The sequence below is a fragment of the Psittacula echo genome (assembly GCF_963264785.1).
Source record: "Psittacula echo genome assembly, chromosome: Z".
Classification (NCBI taxonomy): domain Eukaryota; kingdom Metazoa; phylum Chordata; class Aves; order Psittaciformes; family Psittacidae; genus Psittacula; species Psittacula echo.
Genome location: NC_137742.1, coordinates 29,623,900 through 29,644,694, shown reverse-complemented (window position 1 = coordinate 29,644,694; position 20,795 = coordinate 29,623,900). Strand labels below are relative to the sequence as shown.

Genomic DNA, 20,795 nt, shown 5'->3' with positions numbered 1-20,795 from the left:
ACATCAATGAACTATACCCATTTATTATTAGCAGAATGTTTTAGGCCTCCTGCATCTGATTTTTCTGCCCCACAGCCCTATCTGAACGAGAAACAATCCAGCTGGCCTTTTTCATTGGGAGCACCTCTTAGATTTGTACATAGGAGTCCACAATGCCACAAAAAAACCTTCACAGTTTTTGAACTTCCATATTTTTACGAGATTTTATGATTGCTATTATTCTGCTTCTGGGCAGGCCTCTCTTCAAATCCTTTTGTCAGTGTCTTTGATAAAACCAGAACGTAGACCACTGGCACTGAAAAGCCAGCAGTTCTGATAAATCATAGCCCAAGCCTGACCCATCCCCAGACTTAGCTCCCAAATAAAGCTGCAGTCTAATTGTTCTGCTTTTCATAATGTAAAATAGAAGCGAAATGCAAAATACTCCAGCACAGATTTCACATGAGACAGAAATACACAAGACAGCCAGCCACAGAACTTTTGCAAGGACTGTGTTATGCTGCACAGATGTGCAATTTCTTCTGAAACCTCTGCAGTGTCTTTCCACTTGCAGTGCATCATAAGAAGTGGTAACACTTTCCGCTAAGAATGCTAGCACCAGGAACATCTACACACAAAAAGTGAGCCACCTTGAGGTGCGAGCAGCTCAGCTGAAGAGGAGAATGTAGCAGGTTCTGCTGCAACTTTTGGAAAGGTCTCATGCACTACACTTCCTAACATGGGACAAGATGGGCTAGGATGTAACAGAGACCTGCCCATAGCTACCCACAAAATCGTGAAAACATCCTTGATGTGTCTGTGATGTTCCAGTGGCTGGTAGTCCCACAGCTCCTTCCCAAAGAGCAAGCAGCAGCGACAGTCTTCTGCTGCATTAAATAGGTGCAAAAAAAAAAACCAACCAAAAACAAAAAACCTTTTTGCTCTTTCTTTTCCACTTCTACCTCTTATCTGTGGCTGGGGCTACCATGATTTGCCATGGATGTGCAAAGCAGTTGACCTGTTGCAACCCACTTCTCCTTTATCTAGCTACACAACAGCTACCAGCAGTTCAGTGATCAATGTTGTTATGAATCCACCAGAATGGTCCTCTGCTTTCCTTCTGCTGTCTCTCCGCTCTCCAATACCTTCTACAGTACTATCAGCTGCCCTCTCAAAACTCAACATTGAGTTTGTAGCGCCATTCACCTGTTCATTCAGACACCCATGCAGCCATACACATAAATCTCCAGGTGTCAGCAGGCTTGGGCATTTTCCTCTTACATACACAGAATTATGGAATCCATGGTCCTCGTAACATCCCTGTCACACAGTCCTCTGAGCTGCAGCCACACCACAGGGATGTGCCCCAGCAGATTAGCAATAAAAACAGGAGCCATGGGAAAAGGGAAAGTTCAAGTGAAAGGATAGACACAACCAACTCCATACAGAACAAGGACTCTTGCCACAGTGATAAAAAGACAGCCAGAAGAGTTAATCTTCCCTAAATCTCAAGCCACATCATGCTTCTGAAGATGGAAGGACTGGCAGCACCTGACAAAGAACAGGAGAAAGCTGCCACATGCTTCAACTCACACTTTCCCCTGCATTTAGAGGATGAGATTTTCTTTGATGTCACAGTTTGGGACAAGTCTCTGCTATTTTTCTGTGGCATCTGGAGATTTGGTGCTTCACTCGGGAGAAGACAGACGCCTCACACAAGACATACCCTTGTGCCATCTGGACTTTGGGCAGATGTCAGGTCAGACCAGGTCAAAGCACCTCAAAGGTTACTCTAAACTCCTTGCAGTCTTTCACCAGCCAGCCTGAGGGAAGGATGCCTCTGGAGAGCTGAGCAAGTCTTTGGTGATTCCAGCACACAACGGGTCAAGGGCAGGTCTGCAGACCTGCAGCTCTTACGCCATCCAGCCTGGCTTATCGTGTCACCTCTTACTACTAATGCATACACCATACCTATACAACACACATAAAATATACACAACTGTAAATACATGAAGGGCAAAGAGTTTTGCTATTAATGGAGAAAGCCCTGAAAGTCTTGACTTTTTTTTCTGAGCAATGAAAGCTGAGGAAGAAAAACATGTCCGACCAGCCAGTACCTACACAGAGTACCTTCAAAGAAGTGCTAACTGCCAATGGGAGCAGAATTAAAGGCCAAAGAACATGGATAAACTCTCCTAGCAATAAAGCAAGGCACTTGGAGATCTGCCCAGAGAAGACTTCATGTTTACTGTATGCCCAGGGGAATTTTTGCCCTATCTATGCCAGCTCTCTCCAGATGAAGTGTGACAGTCAGGTGATGTGCAAGCACACCACTCCTAGGCAGCAGCATCCTCAGGCACGATCACCATTTGCAGAACACGGCAGATCTATTGAAAGCTGTGGCTGTAACTAAATTTTAATTAGCTGGGGTTCCTCTCACCTCCTTTTGGAGTAATTCTTGACTCCTTCCTACAGGCTGAACCTTTCCACAGCCTCACCCCTGGTCACTCAGCAAGCAAGGTGTCCTCCTTAACGGAGGCTGTCAGTCTTTTTCAACCGCCAAAGAGAGAACACCAAGGTTAAGAAAGCAGCTTTCAGCTGCTGCTGTGGTTTGTTGCTTGGGTTGGTTGGTTGGTTGGTTTTCCCGTTAAGAAAGCAGCTTTCAGCTGTTGCTGTGGTTTGTTGCTTGGGTTGGTTGGTTGGTTGGTTTTCCCAAATGTAATTCAACACAGCTACATGGCTCTCCTGGCAAGGAGAGGGTCCTCCCCTGCCTCAGAACTTGCCAAGTTACAACACCTGCACATGGCAGGCAGCCCTGAGGTTCACTGCTCTAAGGGAAGCAATTTCCGAGAGGAATTAAGCTGTCAACAAGGCAACTGCTGCTGTACCATCAGGCTCCCACTCTGTCCCTCCACCTGCCTTTTAAAACCAGAGGGCTGCTGCAGGAGCCGGCTCATGCCTTAACTGTCTTGACCCTTTACATGGAAAAACTGGGAAAAGCTCCTGGGTCCTTCCCCTGCCACTACACACAAACTTTAACATTCTGCAAGTTGCAAACAGGACACAAAAATATGGGACTGAATATGTACAAGAAGGAACAGAATTAGAAGTGCAAAAAAAAAAAAGAACCGTTAAAATTCTCACTTGGTTTCTCTAACACCCGATCTACAATCTAGGGCCATCAGAGGCTCTCCATGTGTGAGCAATGCTCTTGCAGTGAAACAGTTGTGCCCTTGGATCTCTAAGCTCTTTCCTATGTCTTTACCAACTCCTGTAGAGAACCGATGCTACTTTTTTTGCACTATGTACATAGTGTGAAATATGTCCCACTCTTTCATAGAAGATCAATATGATGCACGACAAATACTGTTATTGATCTTGCAGTGTTGTAGATGACTCTCCAGCTCTATGGCATATTAATAGTAGTTAACCAGTAATTCGTTTCAGGATGGCTGGGATTTTCTTCTAAGGTGAGTTCTTGGGGTCAGTTACACACATAGGTCTTACACATTCAGTAACCTATGAGGAGCTCCTGTCTTCACTTAGCAGAACATGGTGAAAAACAAGTGGTCCAGTCCTCACTTAATGTAAACCAGTCTCAGACCATTTACTTCAATAAAGCTACAGCGATTTACATGAATTGCAGATACGCATGGCAAAATCAGTGCAGAAGCCAGTATATAGATCATTCTTTCCCTTCCTAGTTTTTGGGAGGAGAGGGGAAATGTCAGGGAATTTACAGGAATTTCCATCATCATCTCCATTTCACGATGCAAATGTGTTTTTAAGCATACGCACTAAGAAATGCAAACACTGAAGTCCTGTCTCTAACATTCACTCGCTCTGTATATAAGCATGTAGTATTTTCTATTCCTACTGGTACTGTTAAGGGCCAGTTACACATTTTATTATTTGTTGGTAACAGTAATTTAAACATTTAAATATCCCTGGGCAAGCCTCTAGTGCTAAGGTCCAATGGTACAGAGTCCGCATTATCAGACCTTCTCAGCATCTAAAACAGGGTGGTAGCATGCAACTGCCTACTCAGAATGCTTACTGGACCCCACTTGGCAATCTGGGGGAGAGTATTAGTCAGCTTAGGATGCACACACACCAGGAACAGTTGTAAGAATCAGGATAGCACATACAATCATGTATCAATGTCTGGGAGTATGCAGTGGCACAGCTCTATTTACTTGTGTGCCCGTAACAACTGATTAGTCTCCATGTGATTGTATATTTTAGGAAAGGAATTGTATATGCAGTGTGGCAATTAGGAGAATTTCACTGCCTGCATATACTGACTTGAGTTCTTATATGCACCTATGATTAGCAGTTTCCATTTCTTCTATGCCTACAGAGACTCTACATGTACACAGACAGACCATTGAAAATGCAGGAGAACTGTAACTATTTGAAGTAACACGTTTTCTCAAGGAGCAGGAAGGCATAGCCATTGCCCAGTGAGCAGTGTTCAGCTCCTGGTAGTTTACATTTCCTGTAGTTTTCAATTCAGAGTGACTGTTTTTATCACTGTAGTGTTAATATTTTCCTGCAAGCCAGCCTCTGTGGCAGGAGACATTAAAAATTAATTAATCAGTCAGGAAACACTTGTCTTCAGACCTCAAGAGTTTTGGATCTGTACCTGACAATTTCCCCTTGCTCAGTATGTAAAGCATCAGTACACTCGCATTAACTGGTCTGGCAATACTAAGTCTCACAATGTGTTAGTTCAATTTGTAGCTGGCTTCGACGCTGGACAATAGCCTTGAATGAGGCTGGTGTGAAATCACTCCCTAACACCATAATCAGAAACACTGGAACAATACGTTTCTCCCACCAGACAATCATGACAGAGCTATTTAAGATGTCAAAGAAAGCTGGCACCATTACTTACTTTCTGCTGAGACACTTTGCCTCCCAAGGAACAAAACCTGAATGCTTGCTCTGCCTTTGAGAGGAGTATTTCTGTTCTCTTCCTGTTAGAAGTTGCAGGTTATCTTCAGTTCCAGCATTGAACTTTTAGCTTGCTATAAAGTTAATGTGCTAGACAATGTTCATTCCAGGCAAGACTGTAGGGCTGTGTATTTTCTGCCACCCCCAAAAAAGGCCATTATCTGTAATTACCCATTACCATGCATAATTATTTCTTCTATTCTGGTCTACGGTCCCCAGGACTTTATGCTGTTACAGCTCACTGCACTATCTTATCAAATTTGTTAAGGAAGCTTTTTTGACCTTTTGAGCACTTGTCACCACACATACAAAAGCCAGCAGTAAATTGTCTAAGCATGTAGTGTTCGATTTATTTTTTGCACCCTGCATAGTGATACTGCACAAAATATTACACACTAGCACCTTCCTAATTCCTTCCCCAGAGGGTGGTCAGGCATTGGAACAGGCTGTCCAGGGCAGTAGTGGAGTCACAGTCCCTGGAAGTGTTCACAAACAGTGTAGATGAGGACCTCAGTGACATAGTTTAGTGGTGGCCCTGGCAGTGCTGGGGAACTGTTGGATTTGATGATCTGAAAGGTCTTTTCCAACCTGGTTGATTCTATGATTCTGTTCCCACTTCCTGCTTTAGCTAAAATGAGAAAAGGAAGGAAACCTCTTTAGTGAAAGAACAAAGGGAATGGGAAGAGGTTGGAGAATCTCAACAGTAATTTGAGGAACAGGACAGCAACACTTGGCTGAGCCTGAACATCAGGCTCTGGAGAAGGTCTCAGCTGCTCTTCTCTCCAATGCCACCTTTCATCTTTCTTCTCTCCCTCTCCAGAGTCTGATTCCACCATTTCAGCCGATTCCACCATTTTGTACCTGTGTAACTCTGCTGGAACATACTCTTTCACACAGAAGCCCAGTTACTGCTCCTTCAGAAAGCAGAGAGCGAGCTTTAAACACCTTCCCCTATCAATTTACAGCTTCTGCCACTGCAGTGCAAGTTCCTAAAAGGCACATTTGGTCCAATATGAGATTCACAGGGATTGCGCTTTATGGATACAGATGCGAGTGCACAAAGGACCAGGTTTTCATTTACGCTGCTCTCTGTCCCTCTGTGAAGGACCAGACACTGACTCTGCATCCCAGTACTATTTGTTTCAGCCTCACCGTACTACAAGTCCACACACTTATGTCCCTCTTCTTCAAACAGACATGTGATGTGTCAGACAGTAGCTGTAGCATCTGATTCCTTCTCAAGAAAACAAGAGCTGACTCCCTGAATCCTGATTTTCATTTTCTCCTTAGTCCTCTTTTTATCAATATTCTCCCAAAGGTGCTTTATCTTAAAACCTCTCTTTTGGACGTTTCTGTGTACAAAACTCTTAACCCACATCACTACCTGAAGAAATGTAAGATGTTACTGTTTACCAAATTCAATTAAAATTAAATTTTAATGCTTTTGAACTGTGTGATTAAAAAACTTTCCCAAACACAAGAAAATCTGAGATAACTTTCTTGCCATCATGACAAATAAAGGTACTCACTTTGGACTACAAGTGCGCAGTATAAATTACTATAGCACAAGGTATGCAGAATCAGGCCTTTCAGATCTGCCAGTAAAAGCCTTCTCCCTAAAAGCAGAGTGAAAAAACATGGACCCTATATTCCTGAAAGCATCCCTGAATTCAGACCCTAAGAGATGGCTACCTGAGCCACTGCTGTGAAGACAAACCCTTCCTCCATGTTTCTCTATTTTGCAGACCTTGGGCCATCAGTCCGGGGACAGCGGGGAGGTGGAAACCTTAACAGTGGTACAAGGAAGAGTCAGTCTGCAATTAGTCAGCTGAACCAGCAAGTAAAAGTGAAGAGCAGAGTCTGCAGAGAAGGGAAGCTTGCATTCATACCCCTGTCCCAGAGCCCCATTTCTGAGACATAACGGGGATGTCCTACTTGAACTCACCTATGGAAAACCATCTCTGCAGTCCTTTCAATTGTTTTGACTAGAAAGTTTTTGAGAAACGTATGTTTCTTCCTCCCTTCCCCAGCTGCCAACAACCCCATCTCAAGCTCAAAAACCAAATCCAGCAGTTCTTTTTCTTCCTTGTTTGAGACTGCCTGAACAACCTTGGATGCCCAGCTGTGCTCTGACTAACATCTATTAGAGGGAGAGGTCGAAAAATCTGTTATCAGCCATATCAATGCGTGGGCTAAAAGCAGCTGTGTCTCCAGGCTAAAGAGAATAAATCATAGCCAAAACAGCTTACTGCTACCACAGTCCACAAGTATGTCTCTGACCACACCCAGGGAACACAGCTGCTCAGCAGATATATGCCTTTCTTTTCAAAGCAGAAAGACATTTCTTTTTTCTAAAAAAAAAAAAAAAAAAAAAAAGGAAATAAAAAAGGAAAAACATGGAGTGCAGCAACTCTGATCCTCTTGCAGGCTCCTGGCCTCTTCCTTGCAGCTGAAGTGCACAAAGACTGATCTACCCCTCACCTTATCACAGCTAAGCCTCACCCAGGCACCTGCCATGTGCCAACTCTTACAACTCTTCCCACCTCTTCTCAGCACCTCAAGACAAAACAAGCAGTCATTGCACCTTTCCTGCAGCAGCTCTCTGACAGCCAGGGCAGAGTCCCCGTGCCTCCAACACCCCTCACCTGACACAGCTGCTGGACCATGAGTTCAGCTGGCATCATCGGGAAGGAGCAGGCATAATGGCAGCAGTGTCTGCAGGCACATGGCATGTGTCCTGGGGCAGAAGATGGCTTGTATCCACCAAGACACCAATGGCTGTGCTGTCCTGCTTCTTAGGGATTACTCCACTGCCAGAACAATACCCATTTTTACCCCAAAGGAACAGTATTACTCTTTTCTCCCCTCTAGGAATAACTCTGGAGTGGTCATGTGAGCAAAGCGGAAAAAGCCTTTCTAGTTCCACCTGCGAAGGGCTAAACTAGTCCTATGTGGGACAGCACGTGTTACCAAGAACAACATGTGACAGAAGGAGGCACTCTAGGATAAAAGTTACGCAGCACGGACTTCACATTTCAAGAAAATCTGTGAGACACTGGAATTAAAGTTATTGTTACCATCTTGCTTGAGCTCCACAGTGGATGCACCCAACACCCAAGCTTTCCACAGGATTCTGCATCTGCATGCCGCTTCTGCTCACATCAGAACCTATCCCACAAAATGACACAGAAAATTCAACTTGAGCTGACAGAAGCACAATCAATCATACTGGGCATTAATTAAATCTTAGATAAGCAGGTCACTAAAGGACAAAATAAACTGCTGTCTCTCACTCCAGGACATGTTTTCTGGTTTTCTAATAATTCGTGTGTCTCCTGCCTGAGCCCTTCAAAGATAAAGCCTAGGTGTGCAGGTCCAGACCATGGCTAAAGCCCCACCACTAGCTATAAAGAGAAACGTAGGGAATAGTATGAATGGGGCAAACAGATGCAATGCCTCCTTTGTCCCCTCTCCCAGCCTTCAATTGCTTTTTGGTTCAGTGATGCTCCAGAGCCTGGTGTGGCATGCCTACTTAATAACCACCAAGTCTCCTGTCCAATATCCATTTTGAGCCCACTCTCTGGTATGCACAATGTTCCCAGGGAAGAAGTCCCACAAGCACCTCAGCAGTTTCAGCCACAGACACCAAACCTCTTTCCCATCACCATAGATCTGCATGGAAGGGCTGTACCAGTCCTTGGTCATCCTATTCCACAGTCAGCATAGTGCCCTCCATGGATACCAGCTTCTCTGCAGTGACAGCGTTTCCTGGGGACAGACTCCTCTGTTTTTCACTTCTGGTATGCATTAAAGTGGCTCTTGTTTGCCCATGAGTGATCCTCCAACCAAACCTTCCTGCAGTGTACTTTTGTTTTCTGCACTGCTTGCCAGTCCATGCACCTTTCTATCACCTAGCAAGATGATCTGTGCCAATTCCAGGCTTGCTTCCAAGATACCAGTGGGAAGACCACACAGTTTACAGCCAAAAGCAGGTCCCTGTGAGATGTCTCCAAAAACACCATGTTGATTCTCCACTCAGACAGATAGGATCATCCTTCTTAAAACCATGTAACACATATCATATTGATTTTCTGTCAGTTCAGTTTCCTAAGCAAGATGTCAAGGGATACAAAAATCAAATGCTTCACGTAATCTGACTGCATCAATATGTCACTTTGTCAAGCAATTTTTGTAATGATTACTAACTTGGCAGAATCTTTTACCAATAAACTTCCATTAATTCACATTGTATGAGCATCCTTTAACAGCTGCATTTCTCCCCCTCCTGCACATTTCAGTTTGCTGTGCACTGTTCCACTGTTTTCATGAAAGCTGATGTCAGGCTGATGGATTTATAGCCACCCATCCTACCACACTCACTTTTCTTAAATACTGGCATACATTAGCTTTCCAGGCCTTGGGAATTTCTCCAGTGTTAAATGACTTAGTGGAAATCAGCATTAATGGACCAGAGAGATTCTCAGCCAGTTCTTCTGTTGGGTTTGGTTTGGGTTGGGTTTTGTTGGTTTTTTAATACTGCATTAACCGCATAAGTGCAAGTTATCCAATCCTGCTGATTTCAGTTAATGCTGGAAATGAAAGCAGAATGTCATCATCCCCTTTTTTTTCAAAGTAAAGGAAAAAAAAAACTAAGCATTTCTCCCTTTTCCTCACGTATAATTTTTTCCACATGAGGTCAAATTACTGTTAACTCTGTGTATATGTGCTTCCTAATAAAATTCCAAACCCTCCCAATTTTAAGATTTTTAGTTAATTATAAGCTTCATACAAAACACTATTTTTTTAAAGAAAAAATGTGATTTGGAAGGAAAAAAAAAAAGGAAGGAGAAAGCCCATCCCGAAGACTGAAGCTTGGCATAGTAAGTTTCACAGTTATACACACAATCCCAATCCAGCTCTAGCTAAGAAGCACTGAAAAACCACCCATTTCAGTGGAACTGGAGAAGGCGTATTTTGTTCACATTTAGCATACACTTAATAAAAATGATCTGCTGCAAACATCTAGCATGCAACTTAAAAATCGTCCTAATATGTCTGAAGAATAAAACTTGCAGAAAGTAATTTTTATTTCCACAATTACTGCAAGCTTCAGGCCCTCAATAACATGTCTACAGCAGCAAATTCCACTTTCAACATCTTCTGCCAGTGACTAGGGCAAAGTAGTTGATCCTTTTATATGAGCTGGGGAGTAATGCTTATTCTTTCCTTGCTTGCACTTTTGGTCTTTATTATACAGCTTTAGAGAACATACAAAAATATCAGCAAAAAAAGAATGGCTTTAGTAAAGAAAAAGCACTCAAAATCTTTGAACATGGCTTTGTATCTGTGAAGATGCAAGGTACTATTTCAGTGCTCTCGCATATGTTTGTCCATGCTGAACGGAGACAGCAGGATTATTTACATATCTAAAATTATTAGCATGCATTAACAGTTAATGGAATCAGAACCAATAAAATTAGTGCTTCAGAAAATTATAAGCATGAGAAACAAGTGCCATTTTCAATCTTCAGTATAACAGCTGGGAGTATGTCTACTATGTGTGCACATATATATACGTATACAAGTTATCTTTCATCTTGAGATAGAAATTTACAAACATTTAACTCCCTGCATTCAGACATCCAACATGCTACTCAAATGTGCAATGGGAGCAAAACTCAAAATCAACTTTGAACAAAAAAGTGGAAGAAATTAAAAGAGAAAGGAAATTACGAAAGGAACCAAATTTCTAGACAGTGATGGAAAACAGCTCAGACACCTGCAGGCGCAAGGAAGCAAACTGAGAGGAGGAGAAAGAAACTCAGTGTGGATTAAATGTAAGGAGTTTTAAGTCATTAACAAGAGATCAAAGAGAACACTACAAGGGAGGGAAGGCTTTACAAGTGTCTGAGATAGGAGACCTTGAAGGAAATATGACTGGGTTAAAATCAGTATGGCTTACACTAAAAATAATAGAGGGAGTAGGATGATGGTTGGAATTAGCTGGAGTCCCTGCTTGGTTATAAGCTCTATGATGACAGAAATCCAAAAGGTTTCTAAAAAAGACCAACTAGAAATAACAGGAGGGCTTTTCACTCATCTAACACATGATGGAAAAATGAGTATCAGGAGTGGTAAAGAACTGCTGCAGACATCCACTGGGTCTTGGCAAGTAAGCAAAAATTACATGCATTTGCATCACTTTTGTACACAATAGCCAGTGCTGCACGGATGCAACAGTATTTGCACTCATAAAATCTGCTTCCATGCAAATGCAAATTGATCACTAATGTATTTTTTTTCATGCACAGCTGACAGAAATGCACAGCAACCAGAAAAACAGTGGCTTACGTCAGCTGAGGTTCAGTTGTGACCAGAACTATAGGCATCCAAGTCAGCAAATTGTGGCCTATCCTGTAAACAATAGAAATAGTATGAATAATGACTACCGGCAGGAACTGAGAAAATATTAAATCATAAAAGTAATTAAGCATCCAGTCTCACCACAAACGAAGAGAAGCTCAGTGCTTAACTGACTCCACAAGCTCTTCAACAAAACACAGGAGAGAAGTGCATGAACGATGTTTGCACTTAAGTAACTGAGCTATTCACAACTATGACTTAGACTAGCAGTTACTAAAACTAAGGAGAAAGTTTAGCAAAGAAAGAAAAATAACAAAAAAAAAAACAAAAAAAACAAAAAAAAAAAAAAAAAAGAGGAATTAGAAGCAGCACGTGATAAGCATTCCTACAAAACAAACCTTCAAAACTGCACTTTAGCTACCACGTCATTAAGTGACAAATCTACTGAAAATGGAAAATGGGCCAACAGGCTGAATTAGGAAGTTATTTGATGGATAAAGTGAATGAAAGCAATATTCAAGGTATAAGAAAGCATGTGAAAAAAAGAAAACCCAAGAAATCATGTTAGTTAAGGAAGCATGCAGTACTCCTTCACTCCCCACACATCTTTTCTAAAAACAAAAAGAAAGCCCCACACATTCAGATAAGTCATAATAACTGTTTCAAGGACACAGAAGGAACAAGAGTTTAGCCGCAGATAGTGTAATAATGTGCCCACGGAGAGAAAATTCTTAGTACATCTTCTGTTCCTGCTCCATTCCTTATCTCAGTGTTCATAATGACAAATGGAAAGCACAATCCAGCACAGATAGCTCTCCAAACTTGAATGCCCATAGGCAAATGTCAGTGTGACGGAAGAAGAGCTTCCAAGGCACAAAGAACAATGGGGGCTGCCCACCAACTCCACTGGCCTTTGGTGGGAAGAGAAGCCCAAGCAGCTGGGTGCCAGGACAGTGTACACTGTGAAGTCCAGTCAGCACACAGCAAACACCACTCAGCAGGAACCTTGCTTAACCATTAGCTGTATGTCTGGAAATCAAACCTGGTGTGAAAAAAGTTGCACAGAATGATGCTGCGATCATGCAAAGCCCCAGGGTGGTTTTTTTTTTTTGAGGGGGGAACAAAATCTATTCTCAATTCTTTAGGAGAAAAAAGCTCTTCTGAAATGTGAATGGAGATACCTGCTGAGCTACCCGTGGGTTTTCACCTCCACCCCTCTGGCCAAAAGGTGGTCAGAGAAGCGCTGGGGCTGAGCAGCCCTTCTCTCTCACAGTATGCAGGTCTAAGTAGGTCACAGCTGGTCCCACAGCACCCCTGCTTCCCTGGTAACACTGCAGAAAGCTCTCCCCAGACACTGCATGAGCCTCGCACACTGCTTGCACAGAAAAAGAAAAGCAATCTTCTCTGAAGTTTTCCAAATCTCTTTTACACTAGGATTTTATTTTTAAAGTTCCACTGAAGCTCCAGACAGAACTGAAATCCTGAAAGGGAGAAAAACCACCTTCTTCATTAACTCTGGACTTAACTCTGAAAACTGCCACCAGTCCTACCTGCTTCACCAGCACAACAGAAATACCACACTTTTGGCAGAGTCTGTGCCCCACTGAATAAACACCTACAGCACTTCAGACATTAGTTCAGTTAGAACACAAACACCTACACACACACATACACACACATACATACACACATGAAGCTGCCAAGACAATGGATGAATATTGCCTGAAAGGAGGAGTAGGAAAATTGCAAGCTTTGCAAGCTGCAGGCCCCAGAACTACTGAAGAATTAACTGGAAACATTTAGCCAGGGATGCAGAACCCTGTAACATTATGATTTATTTAACAGTCCAACAATGGCCAAATGCAATGAATCACAGAGGAGATGACAAAGCTGCAGGAGATTTCTGTCATCTAGTTTAATCTGCACATTGATCAGAGTTTACCCCCATATTAATCACTCGAGATCATAATCTAACACACTCTTAAACACCTCTCCTGATTATGCTTCACTCACCCCCTTGTCCTTATACAGGTCACTCCATTGCTAATTGCACTTCTAGTTAGGAGAAAAAGTGTCTACTGTCTAATTTAATTTTGTATTTTAGTTTCAAGCCGTTGCTCCTTGTTATGCTGTCTCAAGCACTGTAAATAATCCCTCCCCCTCCTCCATATTATTACCTCTCAAATATTTATAGACTGTTATATCCACCCTTAGTCTCCTTTTCTACAAGCCGTACATCATTTTTGTCACCCTTCCCTCTATCCTTTCAGATTTATCTATGTCCTTTTATAATGAGATGCTCAAAACTCCTTTGCAGCGTTCCCAAGTACGGCAAAACCAAAGCAGCAGAGAGAGGCAGAAACAGCCTCTTTGCTTCTCAAGCAATGCCTTTTTAAACACCTCTGAGCAAAACTCAGGTGATTTCAGTAGGAACTGAAAATGACAAAGCCATGGCCGTTACACTGCAGAGTGCTTTGTTCATCACATAGCTATTACAGTTCAGAAATTAAAAAAGCCTGTTAGGAGAGAGTTTTATTCTAAACCAAGGAAGAACAGTTCAAAACGAAACACTCCCTGAATATTTACTTAGTCCAGCTGGAACAGATTTAACAACGGAGAAACCTGCCATACAGGCAGAAGACCATCTCCAGCAATGACTTCCCAATACAAAGTCTAACTTGTGCTGTGGAAATAGTGACAATGCAAGGGAAGTGAGGTTGCTCACAAACTCTTACAAGAAGCATATGCAAATGTGATTCTTCTGTCATTTTAACTGCAACCAACTGAAGAAAAACAGAGGATCATGAATGGAAAGGCATTATTCATTCACAGGTGAAGGATACAAAACTTGTTCCTTTGTCAGCTCTATAATCCAGTAAAGAAACCATGTTTGACTATGCTCTTTATTTTGAACAGAGATTTGTTGGCTGTGGATGAAGCTCGGGAAAAGTACCACGAAGCAATGGATGGGGCTGCTTGGCTCTTGGTATTGGAGGAGAGCTGGCAGGATGAGGAGGCAGCCAGCAACTTAAATCTGGTGAAGAAGCAGCAGTGGCACAGCAAAACAAAATCATCATTAGAAAGTAACAAGGAGACAAAGACAAAACGAATAAGCAGGATAATGGACTAGTAGCCACTGCAGACCCACCAAGAGCTCCAAGGACATGCAGCCTTCATGTTACTCCTGGCACAGGCAGGTAAAGCAGTTACCTTACTTGTTCTTACAAGTTCTCCTTACTTGTGCTCAGGCCTTCTGAAGCTGCTGCCACCTGAACTAGCAATCCTCTCCACCACCTGTTAACCCCCACGATGCTAATTTTCTGTTGAAATCTACTGCAGATGTAGCCATCAAGTGCTTTTAGACAAAAGAGTCAGGATTCCTTTCCCAGGCTTGCAAATACTGAGCAGCACTGAGTCTGGCTGAACTTCAAATTTCAATCTGCTGACTTAGTATCAATACAAAAATGCAGGAATTTCACAGATTCTCAGAAAAGTTTAGTTTGGAAAAGACCTCTGGAAGCTAGCTGGCCTGAACTCCTCACAGCAGGGTTGGGTCATGTTGCTTCCCAGTTGGGTCATCTTGCTTGGGGACCATCCGGCTGAAGTTTTGAGTCTCCCCAGCCTCTCTGGGCACACCATTCCAATGCTAAAGCACTCTCACACCAAAACGTCCATGGCAGATTCCTCATGTTGTCTATCAGTTGACTAAAATTAGACTTTTCTGACAAAACTGAGATTCTCATAGGACGTAACAGTATACTGTAAAGATTTAAAAGGGCTTCCTTTCAAAAAGAAAATTTATCCCCTTCTGAAAAACAGGTCATAGTTTATTCCAGTTATAGCAACTTTCTTTTTTGTACCTCATTAGCTATGCAGCATAACATCTACAAGGTCATGGCATCCATTTCTGAAATCACAATACAGTGTCACAGAAAAGGTCAATGCAAAAGGTTAACACCAAAAAAGCAAAGAAGAGTAAAGAAGGCAAGGTATAGTTTTCAGAGGCATCCAGGGCATTGCAAGTTCAAAGGGATCTCAGTACCATCACTCGTTAGGCATAGTTATTACTGCTTACCCCCGTATAGTCTGTATTTATAAGCAGATTAAAACCCCATCTGTTCCTCAAGGAGTTTCAAAGTGAAAGCAGCATCCACTTAAAGAAATGTAAGAAGAACACTATTTTGTTTCCATCACACATAATAAATGTAGCAAAGGGAAATAACAAGTGCAAGCTTATTACTCACAACTGCTGACAATGGTATGTTTACTTTGTCAACCAGTGTTACTACAAAGGCACTTTAATAACACCATTACTAATGGTCATTTCAAAGCCAATGGGAAATTGACCACTGCAGAGCATAGGAGCAGGAGCTGGCATTTAGCATCAAACAGTAATCCTGCCTATATGGGATGCTTCTAAATTAGGCCAACATGAGTGCAGAGCAGCAAGAAGACATTGAGGTGCTGGAGCGGGTCCAGAAACAGGCAACGAAGCTGGTGTTGGGTCTGGAGAACAAGTCTTACGAGGAACAGAGAAGAACCCAGGTTTTATAAACCTCGTATGTCTGAAAGGCATGTTTTAAATGCCTCACCATAGTCTTTTTCTGAGTTTTACACACTAGTTAACCTAACAAGATGTACTTACCCTACAAAAGGAAAAGCAATTACTTTAGATGCCCTGGGATCATGATTTTTTGCTGCTCTGTACAATTAAATGGCCTTTGTTCTCAGTAACCCACAAACTTTTACAAGCGTAAATGTGCAGGAACTGCAAAATCTGATTGGAAGAGTTTTTCTGGTAATGCCCTGTGATCATGATCTGCTCCCTTCCAAACAGCTTGCAAACTCCCAATTTGCTTTTGAGCATGGAAGATACGCTCCATCCAAAGTACAGATAGTTTCCAAGTTTTACATGGTAAATGCACAAACCCCTACACTGTGACAATGATAATTCACTTTTCCCCTTTTCGAAAACAGCATGTCATGAAGGGATCTGAAAAATTGTCTCTGGCTTCTCCAGGTGTCACAGTATTTCTGATCTGCCAATAAAAAGGATACAGTGAGGAAAGACTCTGTCTGGCACTATGTCTGATTTGTGTGACTCCTTCACACATTACTCCTCTGCTGGCAAACAATGCTCTGCATGATGGGAGTCCAAAAGAAAAACTGCTCTTGTGAAGCTAAAAGCTTACAGGAGGAACAGAATTACCACTGTCAAAACCATCTCTTGCACAGTTTAATGCATGTTGTACAAGAGATGCTGCACTCCCAGGAGCCACCAGTTCCCCTGGGGCTTGCAGGGAGCTGCTGACCTCCCTACCACAAAGGGTTTTGCTCTCTGCCTGCCTTAATGATTACTGTGAACTCTTGCAAAATCAGCACCTCTGCCTAACAAACTGAGACACTGTGATATTTGCTCCCATAGGGTCTCTTGCTTTGCTTGCTGAGGGTACCAGTAAAATGATAAAAACAATGATACAAGAATCCTTTGAGTACCTGGTCCTGAAACAACTTGACACCTAAACCAAGAACTTCATGTCACATCACACCCGGCAGTTTCCTATCTAACAAAGACCTTTATATGATAAATAAACCAAAAGCATCAGAATACTTAAGTAGTATTCCTCACTGAAAAATCAGACTTTCCAGCATTTTCTGTAGTTCATTACACCTGGACAGAACACACAGAAGTACCACATAAAGTCATGTAAGGTAGGCAGATCTCTGCTGCCGGGGTCAATCCTATTACCTACATACTTGGCTCCTGTACAGCGCTGAAAACTCCAGTTTTCAAGAGGATACACAGCCAGACGACTGTGGAAGGAGCACATGTTTTGGGAGAAAGGAGAAAAGCTCCTCATAAATCTCCACCTGCAAGTACACACCTTATTAAAGTCACTTACAGTGCCAGTCTGTACCAAACTAATTTTTAAGTAATCAGTTAAGATATGAAAGACTTATCCTGCATTATACCCTTTGGCTAACCCTACCAACACTGCAACACCACTTTTGGAGAGGGACTCTCCATAACATCAATGCTGCAGAGAGGGAAAAAAAGCAGGCATAAGCAGCATCAACCCTTGCCTGCAGCAGTGACCATCGCTCTCCCAGCACTTTACCTGATGGTGTGCTAGCTGCCGTCATGGATGTACTTGTGGAGTGCGCAGGGTTGCTGCTTTCCAACAAGAGACAAGAGCTGCCTCCACTGTTCTTCTTCACGAATGTCTCAGGAGCACTGGGCAGGGGCACTGGGTGGCTGATGCCCAGTTCCTCTTCCTGAGCTTGCTGCCTTCTCAACGCAACCTGAGAACAAGAAGATAAGACATAGCGCATGTTCTATGGCTTGAGCACAATTTATAATGACAACAACACATGACTCAAACTCAAGGCTGTTTTTAACTCTTGGTACTCTGTATGGTGTTAATGTTATTGCCAGTGGGTAGAGGAAGATATAAGGAGGTTAAAATCACCTGTTTTGGTTCCCAAACATACATGAACAAACCTATGAAATGTTAGTGTCATATACATTTTCCTCCAGTGACACCACATGAAGATGTATTAAAGCTGATTGCACTCATGCAATGCAAGTTGCTCTTGGGCAAAGCATACTGTGAAAAATGCAGAATTCACCAGCTTTCAGCACTCCACTGTGCCTCCTCACCAATATAAAGCAGCTCTTCGTGAGAGCTTACACCTGCAATCTACTGCTCTGTACAAGCCTGCTTGTCTTCCTCACTGGCCCTCTGCTAGAAATCTATGTGCATAGACAGACACCATGGAAGAAGCACAGCAAACATGGGGAACCATTCTGCAAGCATCTCAGCCAGCGTCACACATATTGCAGTTAATTGGCTGGTCCTGGAGCAGCGGGAGCTCCTCATTTCTTTCTTTCTCAGCACTGGTGATGTTCCAAAGCCTAGCAAGCACTGGCCAAGCTCACAGGCACCATGCAGCCTGGACACGGGTGCAGAGAAACCATATTGGTTGCTTACTGAATATGCAGAGGACCCCTTCTGCCTCATGTGAACTGGCAGATTAGTTTTGCACACCTGCAAGTTGTGATACATGTCCAGGGGGTGTACAGACTATGATAAGGGCCTTACAGCTACCTAACCTGCAACTTGCCAGGTGACTGATTTGCATGAGTATCTGAACATTGGAAATCTGTCCCAGATTACAGACTGGGATCATGTGCTTTTCTTGCTCGAAATTCTCCTGGGTAACTTGGACTTTCCTGCATTTCTGTGTTCAACAGCAACATCCTTCTAATACACATGTGCAATAAATACCATTACAAAAATTAATAATAGCTCTTGCAATAGAGACATCCCAAACACGAGGTGTAGACTTGCAAATACCATGGGTAACTTTGACTTCACAAGCCAATAACCTTGACCTGTAAAATTCCACCAGTGCCAAGGGGCTTACTGCAGAAATATATCAGAAGGGGGAAGACAGACTTTCAGTGTGTAACTCCTACAAAGATAAGGTTTAGCTAGGGAGGTTTTCAAAGACACTTTCAAATACAAGGCAGGGAAGAGAAACCCCCCAGTAGGTCCACCTCCAGAACCCACTAGCAGGAGGCAGTCACCACCTGACAGAAGCCGCTGGGCAGCAGCAGAACAGTCTGTGCAGAAGAGGGCACTTGTGTGGTGAACACCCCATTTTGTGCTCCCTCCCCCAATGCAGGCAGCAGAAGGATCCATGTTTATTATTCCCTGGTTTGCAGCAGGCAGAGAAGGTGCATGTAACTTGGGATATAATATCAGTTTCTGGGCTGCCATGAAACCGTCAAGGAGGAATTATTTAAATGAATGAAAGCTCCCAGTGGGTTCAGAGGACATTTAGCATACCTGCACTGAATAACTAAATAAAAAAGTACGGGAGGATTTAATGCAACGTTTCTAAAGGTTTTAAAGTCTGCCAGTGGGACACTGATTTTATGTGGGATCTCAAACTCTGAGCACACATTAACTGCAAACTGGTGGTGGGTCTGATACCACGCTTTCGCTCGCACAAGCAGTCCTAACGCCTTGCACTTCGTTTGCAAGGGGACTGACTATTCGCACGAACGAGAACGCCCAACCCCACTCCCAGAAGTCAAGCACACTGGTAGCCATTACAGTCCCGGGACTCCTCCTAATGAAGATTTCCAGATAAGGATCGTGAGGATTAATACAGCCGTCTTCTACCCTGCCCGGAAGAGTTGTGGCTTCAGCGGGACTACCTAACAAAAAAGTTATTCCTACACAGAACTGGATGCAGCTTGGTTTCTTGGCGAATGCTATTACGTCCTGAGTTGTAAGACCACCCAGCTACACAGCTGTTTACAGAGCCGCTCTATGCAAAACAAGAACAACGCCGTTAAAAGTAAAAAACAAAAACAAAACCAGCCAACCAACCAAACAAAAAAAACCCAAACAGTAATTTTATAGACGTATTCAACTAACGGATCACGAAAAAGCAGGTACACCGAATCTGAAACCACCACTGGAAAACACTCTGGCTAACCAATTATTTGGCTAGATTGTTCGTTATCTACTTAAGTTGAAAACCGGCAATTTAACGTTAGCACCAAGTTTTGCATGGCAGGAGCGCGGACACGCGGCCAGGCGTGCTCCCAGGTGAGCCTCACACGCCCGCCGCGGCCGCTATTAGCTCACCGTGACTTAACCCTACCCGCCTTCACCGCACCTCCTGTTTTTATTTAAAAACCCAATAAATACATGAACATTTTACTCCAATAACTGAGGAAGGCGGCAGTGTACCTCCGCCCGGCCGCGCCGCCCCGCCGCCGGTCTCCTGCGGGCGCCAGACCCCGCCGGCCGCGGAAGAGTCGACCCGCCACCGGCACCCTCCGGGCGTACAGCCCACCCCGGCCCGGGCAGACCTTGCCGAGGCGGCCGCCCCGCCGGGCTCACCTGCGCTGCCATCACCCGCTGCCGCTCGGCGATCAGGCTGCACTTCTTGCACTGGCAGTCCCGCCACATGCAGAACCGCTTGTGCCCCTTCAGCGGCGAGGAGTAGCCGTGGTTGCGGCAGCGGGCACACTTGGGCAGACGCGGCGGCTTCTTCCCCACCGCGGTGGCGACCCTATCCGCTGGGGCGGCCGCCATGAGGGCCGCCGACTTCCCGAAGCCACCCGCCTTGTCCCCCGGCCCCGCGGCGTCCGAGGGCTTGCTGAAGGACGGGGAGTCACTGGACATCGCGGCGGGCTCGGGGTCGGCGCGCCTCTCCCCTGCCTCGTCCCTTCCCGCCACCCCGCGCGTTTCGACGGGCGGCAGTAGCCCGGCGTTTCCCCTCCCGCCGCGCCCCCCACCCCACTGCTGATCGGTGCGGCCGCGAAGCCCTCTCTCCCCCGCGGGGCAGGCGCTGGGGTGGGGGAGCGGCCACCCGCATCTCCCCGCTCCTCCCTCCGGCCAGACCGGCCTGCGCGGCCCCACGGCGGGAACAGGCAGCTCGTGGCCTAGCCGGGCGGTGCACAGCGGGACGGTGCA

At 44.2% G+C, this 20,795-nt stretch overlaps 1 protein-coding gene across 1 annotated transcript in view; it reads right to left on the bottom strand.

Moving 5' to 3' along the window:
- DMRT1 (doublesex and mab-3 related transcription factor 1) overlaps positions 1–20,504 on the bottom strand; it is a gene marked incomplete at both ends in the record, with an annotated part of 56,318 nt that extends 35,814 nt beyond the window's left edge. Inside the window, 2 exons of the mRNA XM_080637622.1 lie at positions 17,418–17,601; positions 20,220–20,504. Of these exons, the coding sequence (XP_080493748.1) occupies positions 17,418–17,601; positions 20,220–20,504 (469 nt within the window). The remainder of the gene's footprint in view (positions 1–17,417; positions 17,602–20,219) is intronic.
- Positions 20,505–20,795: the final 291 nt, after the last annotated feature.